This window comes from Rhinatrema bivittatum, chromosome 8 (genome assembly GCF_901001135.1).
Source record: "Rhinatrema bivittatum chromosome 8, aRhiBiv1.1, whole genome shotgun sequence".
NCBI lineage: Eukaryota > Metazoa > Chordata > Amphibia > Gymnophiona > Rhinatrematidae > Rhinatrema > Rhinatrema bivittatum.
The window spans coordinates 43,591,121-43,606,252 of NC_042622.1; the positions used below are offsets into that span (position 1 = coordinate 43,591,121).

Genomic DNA, 15,132 nt, shown 5'->3' on the forward strand with positions numbered 1-15,132 from the left:
CTGCCGCCTACCCTACCCAATTGCACGACTGTATCGCTGGAGACTGTATCGCTGAACGCTGAACAGGCGCGCATTCATTCATTCACTGCCGGTGGGGGCTGCCGGAGAGGCAACCCCCACCGGCAGTGAATGAATTCATTCATCCAGGCGGAGGAGCCGGCTGCTTTCGCCACCGGCTCCTCCGCCTGGATGAATGAATGCGCGCCTGTGCGACCCCTGCGTTTCGGGGATATTCAGTGGTGTGGCTGTAGTGCTGAAAATCCCTGGATATCTTAAAGTTAGTCTAACTGGCTACTTTGGGACAGCCCTATGGGCCAACCAGAGTTAGCCATATAGGATAAGCGGCTAACTTCGAATATCAGAATTAGCTGCATAACTTATGTGGCTAACTCTGCTCCGCCCAGAAATGTCTCGCTCCCGCCCCTGGAACGCCTCTGACTTATATTCCTAAATTCAAGGCGCACATCTCTTTGTGCACCTAGAATTTAGGCGCATATGACCCTGATTACCGCTGGCTAGCCATTTAGACGGATAACTAGCTGGCTTGAAGAAATGCTGCACAATGTTGTTTTGTGCCTCTTGTTGGGGGTTTAATACATCTAGGTGCCTCTGTGTTCTGCTGGGAGGCGGCGGGTGGGGATGGTGCAATGACTTGCCACTCTCTGCTGCAGCTGGCTGGCGCAGGGTGCAACCTCTGGCCCAATGGCGAGATCAGGGAGTTGGAGAGAGAGGAGGGATAGACAGTTTTTGGGTACTTGCCAGGTTCTTATGGCCTGGATTGGCCTCTGTTGGAAACAGGATGCTGGGCTTGCTGGACCCTTGGTCTGACCCAGTATGGCGTGTTCTTATGTTCTTAGGAGAAGGCTTCCTCCAGGTTTTCATTTCTGCTGGGGCCTTGCATTCAGAAGGGGCCCAGGGCAGATTGCAAAGTGGGGGGCAAGGATGACAGCAGGAGCACTGTAGAATGGCTCCAGTTGTAGAAGAGAGATGTGGCAGGAGTGCCTAGGGATGAGCCCGGTAGCTTGAGAGCAGGCCCATGAACCCATAGGTGAGTCGGGTCACAACAGACTCAAGCCGGCAGGAGAGGGGAGGGAAACGGAGGCGATAGAGAACTCCTTACATTGCCGCACGCTTTCTTGGGGGGGGGGGAGGGGAGGAGACTGAAGGAGAACAATGCCTCTTTCACGCTCGGCAGCGGGAGCTGGGTTGGGATACGCTGATGTCAGCACGCCAGCCACACAAAACGTCGGGAGGCAAAACAGAGTGTCACAGGTCCGGAGTGGAATGCACGTCCGCAAAGACTTAAGGCTGGAACGTCGCATGTAAAGGTGAGAACTTGTTGTGCAGGCCAGGCTACCAAAAGAAATCATGGACTTTGAAGCAAATCAGCGGGCAGCTCCTTGTAGACAAAGACATATCTCGTGGATGCTCAGGGAATCCTAAAACCCTTTAACAGCTCGCACTGCATAATAATCGATAAACTCCCAAACAAAACTCTCTCTCTCCTTTATTATGTAGACTTCAGTTGTTTTACTGAAGGAATATTCCTGGTCTCTTAGAGCAGGCTCTGGCTGCTTCTTGGAAAAGCTTTGACATTCACTCCTTTTCCCATTCCATCCTCCATTCACACCAGCAGTTTTGGCTCTACTGACCCTATCTGCGTTATACAGACACTGTTTACATTTTTATGGATTTACATTTTTAATGTTTTAACTTGCATTGATTTGTATTAGTGTACATGTATTTACAGTGCTTTCTTTCTGCAAAAAAGGTTCCGGTACTCACATGCAAGATGAATGTTTGGGGTTTTTGTTTGTTTTGTTTTGTTTTTGATGGATCACAGGGCAAATCAAGCAGGTGAAGCAAAATGTGCCCGTGCTTAATACGGGCACGTACCCCCTGAAAAAATGCCTTGTGTATTCATTTTGATTTTGATTGGAAGTGATTATTATTTACCCCACCTGGGCACTTGATAACAGGGTGTGTTATCAAATGGAAACCAATAAAAACATAAAGAAATCATTGTAACATAATCTGTGATTCATCTGTTTGTTCACCTTTTGCTTTGACCTACTCATCATGTTTTGACTCGATGAAGGGAGTGCAGCTCCTGAAAATTAGTTTAGAAATGTAATAAGCTAGTCTATTATTTATTTATTTATTTATTTGTTTTTATATACCGAAGTTTAGCTAGATGCCTTCACTCCAGTTTACATTTGAAATTACATGTGTAGAAACCATTGGAAAACATAATGTTAACTGTCTGAAACATGAATTACATAAAACGAGATAACATGTAACACCGTGTGGGGGAGATAACACAGTGTGGGGGTAACATAGTAAGGGGATGTAGTGAGTTATGAATATTTATTTATTTATTTATTTATTTATTTAAGAGTTTTTATATACCGGGGCACGTTAAAAACATCACCCCGGTTCACAATGTAACGTAAACGTAGCAACAGGCTTTACAATAATTTAGAAAAGATAAGCATAGATAAACATTATTTAGCTTTACTATAAGATAGAATAGATAAACATTATGGCAACTGTTCAACATGTGATAGGTGGTTTATCAGGTGGTTACTTGATAAACGTACCTAGATCTAACATTGTACCGAGATGACTGGTACTGCCACAAATTTGGGGATGATTAACAGAAAAGGACAACAGTGGATGTGAGTGAGACATCATTCGCATTGGGTATGTCTCTATGTGGTTTAAGTAACTGTGATTGTATGGTTTAAAGAAGAATATGTATGTTTTAAATATCCATTCAGGTGTGCTGTGTTGATTAGGTTGGGGGGCTTAACCGATCCCGTCTTTGAAGGCCTGTCTGAATAGCCAGATTTTGAGTTCTTTTTTGAAAGTTTATCTTCTTGGAAGCCTAACTTTCAAACCTATCTGCAGTACAGCATTTACGCGGGTAAGTAGATGCATGGAGATTAATGCTAGTATTTTATAAACTGTGGCTGGAGCTGCACAGTTTGTAAAATACTGTGTATTTCTGCTCCAGAAGTATGCACAAATACATAACAAATATATAGTTTGTAATTATACATAGTTTCTCCCAGGAGATTAGACGGGATTGAATTGTACTATATGTGGACTTATTGCCTTGTTCGTTGACCTTATTGATATATGTTTGTTCTTTCTGAATTGATTGTAAAGCCTGTTGCTAAATTATTGTTCATTGTAAACCGAGGTGATGTTTTGAAATGTGCCGTGGTATATAAAAAAACCTTTAAATAAATAAATAAATAACTAACTTCCTGTATCTATATTACTAAAACATGCACTCATATTTTAGGTATGTAAAAATCTATACAGTAACGTATGCTTAATAACACCAATATATACGCGAAGGCAGGAATTTTATAATAAAATATGCGCATATATCATTTTGAAAATACTTGAGTATGTACCTGAAATCCTCAGTTTGCCGATATCTCCACCAGGTCACCCATTTTCCTCCAGTTCACCCAGAACCCCCACCCAGAAACTGCAGACAACAGGTAAGCCTGATTTCACTTGCACACGTTAATTAGCAGGTGTAAAAGCGTATGACTAAGTTTGGTAATGCATGAGCATATATCTCTGACAAAGTAGCAACTTACCGTGCATACTCCTGAGCCCTGTCCCTTCCCCACCCCGGTAAAATGTAGACGTGGCCTGGAAAATATGAGCGTACCCTCGATGTTTATAACATAGCATATACGCACATACCTGCCACTCACGCGCGAATATGCTGTTTTCACAGGTGAAATCCCTTTGAAAATTTACCCCCGTAATGTTTTTTTTTTATTGACCTTTATTTCTGTTCGTTCAAGCAGACCAGTATGGGCACCGTGCTTCTCTTATTACCAGAAAGTGCAAGTTCCTCCTTACCTGGCCTAAATTCCAGCCTTCTTCTGCAATATGCTTTTCATGTCCAAAGTAACTGATCCCGTAGTCGTTCAGAACATACTCCTTCCTCTCCTCCTCCTCTGCCATGTAGACATCGTCATCTGGAAAGCCACGGTGAGAAACGCCGTTACATGATGTTAGGTCACTGAGAAGCAGAAGAAACTCTGCGGTTTAGGTTCAGCTGAAAACGTGCCTAGAGAGGCTGCTCAGAAGCTGGAAGACTTTAGGTGTTGCTCCCTTTTTGAAGATTGGCTCCTTAAGGGTCATTCTTACAAATGTTTAGATTCCTAACTTTGGGATTAGGGATCTAAACCTTTTGGAAAACTGACTAGGGCTGAGTGTCTAAATTTGGGGCTGATTTTCATCCTGAAAAAAAAGGGCAGCTAAAGGGGAGGAGTTAAGGTTGGGCATTCAGCATTGATTATCATCAGCTCCAGGCACCTAAGTCGGGATCCTAAGGTTAGGGAATTAATTGCAGGCATACATTTAGTCTCCTGAGCTTCAGGCCCCTAAATGCAGGTGAATTTTCAGCCAAAAACTTAAGCACCTAAGTTCAGCTGAAAAATTTCTAAATTTAGGTGACTAAAATCCATGGCCCTAAATGAAGCGCTAAACATCTTTTGAGAATCAGTGGAAAATGACTTTGTTATAATGCACAGGAGAAAAATTGATGGAACAGTCTTGACATTCCTAGGAAAAATAAAAGAGAAAATCCTCCTGTTCCAGGAAACAATGATGGTGTTTTCTGTATATCACTTAGGCACTGGAAGAGCTGTCTGGAATATAACATCTTGTAAACCAAAGTGCTGGGAGATCGTCAGTAGATAGATTGTGCTGTTTCTCAGTGAAACATTTGCAATTTCTTAGGTGTTAGAGAAAGAAGAAGGGGTGCGTATATTAGTTGAATCTTACGGACAGTCGAAAATCACATTAACGTCTAGTATGCAAAAACCTAGTTTCTACCTGGTGCCCAGGGGTTAAACAGAAGAATGAATTGGCCAAGTCTGAAGGAAGAAGTCTTTCCCTGCTTGGAGGAGACCTGGACACTGAGTTTGTAGCATCCAATGACAGCATTAGCTGGGCTGCAGATAGTGATGTTCACCGCCCTGGAATCACTGCTTTGGTGGATGGCACTCCAGGAATCCCTGCTCCCAGAAGTGGAGAGAGGGAAGATGGGGTTAATACTGCGGTCTGGACCTGAACTGGACGGTCCTGTGGGGAGGAAAAACAGAAGGGGAATCAAGATATTAATTCAGCCTCTCCCCAGGAGGAATAGTTTTAAAAATTGTAAAAAATAAAACATGATTGTTGTCAGCCAAGTGTGTGCATTCATGCCTGTCTCTGTGAAGTGTAACAGCAAAGGTGATGTGGTATCAAAGTCTACATTGCAGCTGATAATGCTCTTAACATTCCAGGAAAGGTGTTTGCATGCACAAGAATGAAGGAAGATGACCTGTCTGTAACGCCTCACACCTCTGACCTGAAGTGGCTCTGCTATAGCCACTGGCAGCAGGCTGCATCCTAGACCTTGGCTAGAATTTCCTGTAGCTCTGGACTTCCTTTTATTGGTCCTGCAGCTGATGACATCACATCCTATGTGAAGCTCAGTACTACCAGTGTTAGGCACTGTAGTGTCAACCACACCACAGTCAAGGGCTCACACTCCATGACACTGTCTATGAGATACGTATGTGGAGGATTATGTGTCATTGTACTAAGTCTAATGGAGACTGCCTGAATTAAGGTGCGTCTGATGGGGATTTTCCTATCCATGAGATAAATGTGATAGAGATTACCCATTCTAGTGATAATCTTGCTTACCTGTTACTGCAACAAAATTAAGCTTGTCCTCTTTGCTGACAGCTCTGTTGAAATTCAGCGTGATGCTGAATGGCTGTGCTCGCCTCACAATCAGGTCTGTGCTGTTGTACTGGTCAGTATGATGTTCCACCAGATTCAAATCGAGTTGCAAATTGTAGTCTTTCACTTTAAGAGCTGTAAAACCGGGTAGAATAAAAGTGAGAACAATAATTGAATTTGATGAGATTCTTCCATCAAAGTTGTCATCTCTTAGGTATGGTCCATCTTGAGATTTTACTTTACATATGTAAATTCATCTAGGTTAAGCATTTAAGGCTAAATATTCAATGGCTTAGTTGGGACATTAGCACATAAATTAAAAAGATATACATGTAAATTGGCCGTTTGTGCTCAGCTGCCTAAAAATATGCATATATATTTTATTATGCACATAAATCTGCATAAATGAAAAAGGGCATGCTATTTACACACACAGCTTGCAGTTTGCAGTGGGTAAAGTTATGTATGGATTTTCTGGGCAAATAGCAACCTGACTTTCAAAGTCTAGTTTACATGTGTCTTTGAAAATCAAGGGGGATTTATGTGCACTTGAAATTACACACACACTTCTGAAAACTTAATTATTCTCATAGTCAGAATTGTGAAGCTTCTAAATTTAGCTTTCTGGATTTCTTTAGCTCAATGGGTATAATAATGATGTGTTATCAGGAAATTTGAAATGGTATTTTGAGTATAAAATTATTCAACATATCCAGAATTTATTCAGCATTTATTCTGTCCATATTCATTATTTTTAGTATTCTGAGTATATTTATCTATATGGAAAGTCTTGTCAAAATCCAAACCATCTAGGGTAGTGTGCTGCCACGCTAGAGTGCGCAGTCACTGCTTGAAATGGGGCATCTGTTTTGTGGCCTAAGGCTGCCCAGCGCTTACCCCATGGGTTCCGCATATCTCTTTCATAGGGGAGGATAGACTCCATGTTGTCTGCTGGGGTTTAACCCCTAATGGTGCTGACTGCAAGGCTTTGACAATTGTTGCCAAAACTCCTCCCACAAGTACTGGCATGTCTTGATGACACATTAGGCGCCAACACTGACATTCCCAGCAATAGCTCACAGTGGAGCCATGGTGAGAGCGATGGGGCTTATTTAATTATTTACAAAATCCCCTCCTCAGATATACTGTTCAAAGCAGATTGCAACATCATAAAAAATAGTTCTACATATACAATAAAACAATATTATTAACAATAAAATAATATAAAATCAAATAAAAGCATAATCAATCAGGATCACAATCTAATCAAAAGCCTCACTGAACAAATGTGCCTTTAACGCCTTCCTAAAACATTTACAACGTGATTTAATTTTGGCCTGGCACCAAATTAAAAACTACTCCCATTAACCTATTGGGTATGCAAGGCCTTGGTTTGGTCAAACCTGGCCAACGTAACCCAGCATTTCCTTTCCTACCCAGCAACTAGTGTGCCTAGTGAAAGGGTATTGTCAATACAGGGGACATCATGAGCCCACACTGTTCATGACTGGTGCCAGAGCTGGTGGAAAAAAATGGTCTTTAAGGAGTCTTCAGAGACCTTTAACAATTTAAAAACAAAAAAACAAAACAAACAAGAAGGAAACCTGTCCTTAAATTATTTTGTACGCGCCAATGCACACAGAAATATATTAATTTATAAGTAGCATCAAACAGGCAGCTAGGTCACACTTTCTAGCCCAGCTAAACACCCTGACTGTTGTCATATGTCATTTCTTAAAGGCATTTTCATTTGTACATAAAACAATTCAGCTCTCATTCAAAAACAGTTTTTTGTCCCGAAAAATAATCTCTTAGGAAATGGCATGTCTCTTTCTTGGTTCGGTGCCTTGTCGTTTTGTTGTTTCACTTTTCCAGCCCAGCCTGGTCCCCCTACCTTATCTTTTTCTTGGTTATACTGGAAGGTTTTGGCTCCCAAAACATACAATTTCAAACAAAATAAATAAATAAATGCCTTCTACCCTTCTGGTTCAATGTCTTGCTGTGTTGCTCCTCCCAGAACTCTTGGGACATCTGGCACCATTTTATTTACTTATTTATTTATTTTTAGTTTGATTTATTATCAATATTTTTGAATAAGGAATTCATTCAAATTCCCTCTCACAATATATCAGGGTATTCATGCCATTGTTGGTGCTGCTTTGCTGCTCTTTAGGTGCACTGGGCTGTTCTTGCCCTGAGGTGTTCCTGCCACTTTTAGTGTTGCTCTCCCTCTCATGGTGTTCATGCTAATATTGTTGGTACCTTTGCCCCTCTTTTGGAGCCCTGGGGGGTTCTTGTCATGCTTGGTGTGGCTTTTTTCCTCTCACGGTACCTTTTGCTCTTGATGTTTTTATTTTGACTGCTTTTCCCTGTCACGGTGCCTTAGATAATTTATGCCACTCATGGTGCCACTTTGCCCCACTTTTAGTGACTTGTGTGAAGGGGCTTTGCCAGTCACTAACATTTGCTCCCTACTAATTTTCCAGCAAGTGGCTGGAGAGAAGTAGGAGCTTGGCTGTAGGATCATTTTTTTTCCTCATCCCTGAAGGTTTGGATCTACAGTTTGAATATCCTAGATTCTTGAGTAAAGAGAAGATTTTTGGATAGAAACGGGCTCAGTCTTGGATTCTGAAAGTCTGAGGCCAAAGAGATCTTTTTGCCTGAGCAAACAGAAGAAGCAAGGGTGAGAAGAAGTTGTTGGACTTTTTCACTAGAGACATCAACAGACCTAACTTTTTCGACATTTTGGATGACAGTTAATAGTTTTAATCTATTGGATTTTCTAATATTTTGGGGGGATAATTTTTCCAGTCGAGACTTTGATATGGATGGAGGTGCAGGAGAAGGGAGATTAGTGGGAGGACCTGAGATAGACAAGAAAACTGCTGTTTCTATTACTTTAATATTTTTTATGCTATTTTTTATTTTTCTCAATTTTAGCCTGGATATTAATATTTAAGTTGATTTAAACAGTTTAATTTGAAGAGCATCAAGGACTCAGTTTGGTTATTTTTTCCAGTACTCCTGGTTGAATGGATGGAGTATGGGGGTGACCGCTACCTAACCCTTTTACTGATTCTTTCGTCATTTCTTCTATTTTGGTTCTTGCTGTACTTTTGGAGTCTCATCCAACTGGAGTGTTTCATTTTACTTACTGGTGGTGACTAACCTTGCCAGGAGCCCAGGAAGCTGGCTTCTCCCCATCTGACTGGACCCGGATCTGTGGTACCCCTGTTGATGTTAACAGCTCAAATGGGGGACCCACAACACTTGGAATGTTGTTTTCTCTGCTAATGTGTTCCTGTAAGAGTAGTCGTAAATGGAGTTTACTCCAGGGAGAGGGGCATTGCTGGCAGTATTCTGCAGGGATAGATCCTTGGACTGTTTCTTTTCAACAATTTTCTTAGTGATAATGCAGAAAAACTAGCAGAAAAGGCTTGTCTTTTGCAGATGATGCCAAAATCTGCAACAGGGTAAGCATCTAGAGAGGTATGGAAAACATGAAGAGGGATATAGTAAAGCTTGAGGAATGGTCTAGTCTGACAGCTAAGATTGGATGCTAAAAAGTGCAGGGTTGTGCATTTGGGCTGCAAAATTCCAAGGGTGTGGTACAATATAGGGGGTGAAATTCTTCTATGCACAAAACAAGTGTGTCTGTTATCTGGAGTCATCGCATCTGATGATCTCTTGATCACCAAACTGGTGGATAAGACCATCACAAAAACCAGAAAGCTGCTTGGATGCATAGGAAAGGAAATGTCAGCAGAAAAAAAATGGAGGTGTTGTTGCCCCTGTATAAGTTCCTCATTTGGAATACTGTGTTTCGTTCTGGAGACTGCACCTTCAAAAGAGCATAAGCTAAATGGAGGCATTGCAGAGGGTACCGACTAAAACAGTCAGTGGTCTTCATTGTAAAGCATATTGGGACAGTCTTAAATATCATGTATAGCCTAGAAAAAAGGCAGGATGGGGAGATATGATAGATATATTTAAATACTTTCAAGGAATCAGTTAATTCAATAAAGAAATGCACAGGAGAAGGTAATATTTCAATATAAAGGAGTTTCTATAATGAGGGGGTCATGAGATGAGGGTGAAAGGGGATAGACTCAAGAATAATCTGAGGAAACATTTCTTTGCAGAAAGTGTGGTGGATGCATGGAACAGCCACCCAGTAGAGGTGGTAGAGACAAGGACAGTATCCGAATTCAAGATATACACACGGAGATCCATATTTTGAAGCTTTTAGCCAGATAACTCACTAGTTATCCAGTGCAGCTCACTGCTTCAATGGCAGGGGGAATGAAGAAAAGAGGATTTATAGTCAGACAACAACCAACAAGGACTGAATTGCACAGTCTGGGTAAACAAAAAGCATAGGAGTAGCTTGCTTTTTGCGGCGGTTACTAGCCCGAACCAATTAAGCCTGATACTTCACTTTGAATGCATATCCAGCACAGCTCACTGCTTCAACAGCAGGGGAATGAAGAAAAGAGGATTTATATTCAGACAATAACCAACAAGGACTGAATTGCACAGTCTGGATAAACAAATAAGCATGGGAGTAGCTTGCTACTCCCATGCTTATTTGTAACACATTAAGCCTGATACTTCACTTTGAATGCATATCCAGCATAGCTCACTGCTTCAACGGCAGTGGGGAATGAAGAAATAGGATTTACATCCAGCCAACATCTAACAAGGCAGTGATCTGAGGGAGTATACAAACATTGGGATAACATGCTTGATATGATGGTTACTACCCTCAAACATTAAGCCTTATACTTCACTTTGATGCAGCTCCAACACTGTTCTCTGCATCAATGGTGGGGGTGAAAGGAAATTAGAATTAAAAAGCTACAAATAAGGACCCTGAATGCAGCGGTCGGAGTAACAGATAAGTATGAGAAAATAAGTGTGAAAGCTTGCTGGGCAGACTGGATGGGCCTATTGGTCATCTTCTGCCATCATTTCTATGTTTCTGTGTTTCTATGTTACTAGTTATCTGGCTAAATGAATATTTGGATATTTATCTAGTTAAGTGCTAGCCAACTATCTTATTATATGGCTAAAATTTAGCTGGATAAATAGCAGCATTCTGGAGCATTTTGAAATAGGACGATATTCAGAATTAGCTGGATAATTTATCTGGTTAAATCTGGTCATACCCTAGAACTGTCCTAAAGTTAGCTGGATAAAGTTGTCCAGCTAACTTTAAGATAGCTGCTAGGTTTGGCGCACTGACTGCAGATGCTGCTGACCCACCCTGATGCTGCCTGGAACGCTGCCACCACTCTTGCCTCCAGCCACGTTGTGCCACTTGCTAAGTGTGCACATGCGCACCAGCTCCACTCTTAAATGCCCCGCGATGGGGAAACAACTCTCAGCACCTCTTCGTGATGTCAGGCTTCTTCATCTTTTAAACCGGTCAGAGCCCTGGATCCTTGCCTCAACACCAGTCTCCGCAGCAGGAAACAGCTCTCAGTGCCACCTGATGATATCAGGCCTCTTCCTTTATTTAAACCAGTCAGACCCTGGATCCTTGGCTTAGCACCAGATCCTCCTGCCTTGCAGTTGTTTTGCTATAGTATTCTGTGCCTTGTCTTGCTGTTCCTGTGCTTCGTTTTGTTCCTGCTTGTGTCCCTACTGTGTTTACCCTGCCTGGTTCATGCCCCTTGCTCTGCCCTCCGTACCTTGTCCTTTCCCCGTTTTGTCCTGGTTTTCGTTGCCTTTTCTTGTCTGTCCTGCTCTGCCCTGTCTCTTTGTGTATTGTCTCTGTCCATCCTGTCTGTCCTGGCTTGACTTCCCGGTTCTGACCCTTGCTTGGTTTCTCTGCACACTAGCTGCCTTGTCCGTTGGCCTGGACCCAGACTCTGTCTTCACGCCGACAACCTTGACACTTGGACCGAACCCGGATATTCTCGACTTGCTGCCAGCCCTGAACGTTATCTATATCTGGATGCCTTCTGACTGCTCCTTGAGGGACATTTTCCTAAGCCCTGCCTGCCCCTGGAACCCAAAGGTGCAACCCAGGGGAACAGGGTTGGTGCAGGTGCAGCTCCTGCTCTTGTCCCAGCAAAGGCAGGTCCGCCAGCTGTCAGTGTGGGCCTAGTGGGTTTGTGTGCTAGGCTGCATCAACCAGGTCACAGCTTAAGGGCTCACGCACATGACAATAGCCATCTATATTCAATAATGCAGTATAATTATTTTTATTTATTTTATTTTTTACAGGTTTTTTTTTATACTGCCTATAACAGAAAAACTATGCTAAGCGGTTAACAATAAAACACAGGCAATACAAAAAGCATCATCACAACAATCAGACAGTTATTGAATATACCTCCAAAGCAGGCCGGATAAATTTATCCAGCTATCGTTGCTGTTCAAACTGTGACTGAATATGGATCTTTGAGGGAATGGCAGGGATTGTAGAGCTGAGGAGTTTTTTATTTATTTTTATTTATTTAAAAGAACTTGTTACCCATGCCCTCCAATGTTTGGGGCGGGTTGCAGTAAAAACATTCACAATAAAATAAAAAAGATATTCATAAAATCAGTCAAACTGGACTGGGCAAAAAAACAAAACGGCATAAGCTTACTGGCCTTGAAGGATGTTACACATTGCTGACATCTGGATATGCCTGCCTGAATAAGTGGCTTTTCAAGGCTTTCTTAAAATCTTTGGCGCTGGACGGAGGGATTGAATTCCAAATAGAGGGGCCTGCAATTGAGAGGGCTTGGTCTCGTGTGACTGCCAGTCTGGTAAGTCCTGGAGATGCCCGGTAAGCCTGGTTTAGTCTGCCCGTCCAGTTGTGGGGAGCTGCCATCATGCTGCTATGATTCCACTAAAGATCGCGGTCTTTTATCTCAGTTCATACCAGGTGCGCATCCTATACCACTCGATCAGTTTGGAATGCAGAAACTTATAGCTTTGCTTCAGTATTTTAATTATATGACTTAATATTTTGGCTGTTATAATAATTAGTCGTTAGTCGGAATATTAACACCATAAAAATTGGGTGTCATGTCTAATGTGTCATTACAGAGTTAATAGGAGGTGGACCGGACCGGTCGACGAAAATGTGGTGCCAGGTCCACTCGGGGAGCAGCCCAGGGATCTGTGGCCTCGCAGGGGGGGGGGGGGGCCGCGGGGAGGTCAGTCTGCGGACAATCCGGCCCCTTAGGGGTTAACTTTCAGGAAGTCAGGAGGGGGGGGGGGGGGGGAGGAAGGAGCTGGATCTGGTGAGGCGCTGATGGTAAAGCCCTCAATTCACCAGCTCTGGCAATTCAAAATGTGCTGGCGGGTTTTCATTGGCTCCTTAGTGACGTCACCTTGGTGGTGGGGGTTCTGCTGGCTGTGCGCCGCCGGTGCACGGCAGTGTCTGGTGTCGCAGCAGCCGTTTCGGGTCGCTTCCCTTCCACCCACCCTTCTCTGTTTCTGTTATAAAGGGGGTTGTTTTGTCGCAGCGGGGGGTGGTGGTTATTGAGGCGGATGGCCCGAGACGATACAGTTCATATTTTCTATGTGCAAGCTTCATTCCTGTTACATTTTAGATTGGCAGACAACTGGGTGCGGTTGTCTAGTACGGGCTCCTTGCTGGGTGGTGGCGGGGGTCGGAGCTCTGTCAAGGCTTGGAAATACTAGCCGGGCGGCTGGTGCTGACCACCTTGCTGGGAGGTGGCGGATGATTTCTGGACGTTGCATAATGTTAATTACTGGGCTCGGGCATCCCATGTGTTTGTATTAAAGCTGTGGCTCTGTTAAACCCAACATGTTGTCAGTGTCTTACTTGAATTGTAAAAGGGCAGATGTGAGCGAGTGGAATCCTGGCTGCCTATATTAAGCTCATGTCAGATTCCTAGACAGCAGCTCCTAAATTCTGGATGTCTACAGAGGCTTAATATTGCTTGGCTTTGCCTCTTGGCAAAGCCAAGCCTGAGGGGCTGGTAACATATTGGATTTATTAAAATTCATGTAAGTGCATTTTGAGTCTTGTAGCCTTTTTCTATTGAAAACAATGCATTGTAATAGGGCTCAAATTACAATGAAATGCTTGTTAGGAAACCAATTCAGCTCAGCAGGTCTGTTCGTGTTTCTAAAAGCTTTCAGTGTTCACCTGGAACAGGAAGTCACCATGCTGCACTGTAATGCTTCATTACACTAACATTCATTTTATTGTCTATTTGCCAGAAGCTCCAGACATTTAGCAGAAATAGATGAGATTTTTCATTGTAATTGTTTGTTGCACAGCTGCTACTTTCGGTCAGAGTAAATGAATCAATCTCTGAAGGTCTGCGCAGACATTCAGGCAGTTATAAATCCACTTCCCCAGATGTGGCAGTGGTGTTATAATATTGACTGGTAATAGCTTCAGCAGCTATTCCCATTATCCTACAGTTAAACTAAGTACTGTATTCTAAAATATTACTTATTTCACATAATCATCTTCTTTCTTCTATTAAAAAATGGCCACCTTGCATCGGTGAATAATATAGCAACCTGCCAAGATAACCTCAAGCCTGATGCCTATTTGCATTAAAAAATGCTGTACTTTTTATTGGATCAACCCAATGCTACTGTATATGATTTTTCCAGACCCTATAGATCCTTTCTTCAGTTGTGTCAGAAGTGGCCTACAGTATATGATATCTAAAGTTTACATCTAAACAAACATGTTGGTTGTATAAAAGGTATCAGGATTTTTTTCCCAAGGAAAATACAGCTTTGAGAATTCTTCACTGCAACTTGGAATATACTCGAACATCTAAAGTTACTCTGTAGAAATCAATTGTGTACAGTCCTATAGGAGGATGGATAGAATAGAGTTAGATTATATCGAATTTAGTCATCTTTCGGTGGTAAACAACAATGTCCTGGCAAATATAAGCAAAGAGGGCCCAATTTACTCACCTGCCATGGTGCTGCCTGTCTGTCTATTGAGCTCTTCTCTGCTAGTTCACCCTCAGGGAGAGACGAACAATTATGCAGTGATTCATCCAATGAGCATTAGAAATGAGAACTGGTGGTTTTCCTTGTATGTTGTAACTCTGCATTTCTAATTAATTCAGGGTGAGGCATGCTACATCTTTCACTCTTCCTGAGTCTCAGATCGTAGTATTTTGTCAAAATTGGGGGTGGTGAAAGGTGGAGTTGCCCATTAGCTGGATCTTCCAAGGTATGAAGAATGTATAGAGATCAATTTCAGGTAAAGCTGATGAAGCACATGAGCTAGATGTAGGGAGGAGAACAGATCGCCCTGCGTGAAAGTGAAGTCCCTTTTTAGCACCCGTACATAACTCATCTCACTTGTAGAAACCATCTCCTTCATGCAATAAAGGTACTTAATCTTTCAGAATGTCACTAAT

At 42.5% G+C, this 15,132-nt stretch overlaps 1 protein-coding gene across 1 annotated transcript in view; it reads right to left on the reverse strand.

Annotated features, from left to right (window-relative positions):
* Positions 1-14,749, reverse strand: part of LOC115096360 (protein-glutamine gamma-glutamyltransferase 6-like) — a 103,117-nt gene extending 88,368 nt beyond the window's left edge. The window contains 4 exon segments of the mRNA XM_029610835.1: positions 3,889-4,007; positions 4,870-5,118; positions 5,728-5,901; positions 14,678-14,749. Coding sequence (XP_029466695.1) covers positions 3,889-4,007; positions 4,870-5,118; positions 5,728-5,901; positions 14,678-14,684 — 549 coding nt within the window. The 5' untranslated portion in view covers positions 14,685-14,749.
* Between the last annotated feature and the right edge of the window lie 383 nt (positions 14,750-15,132).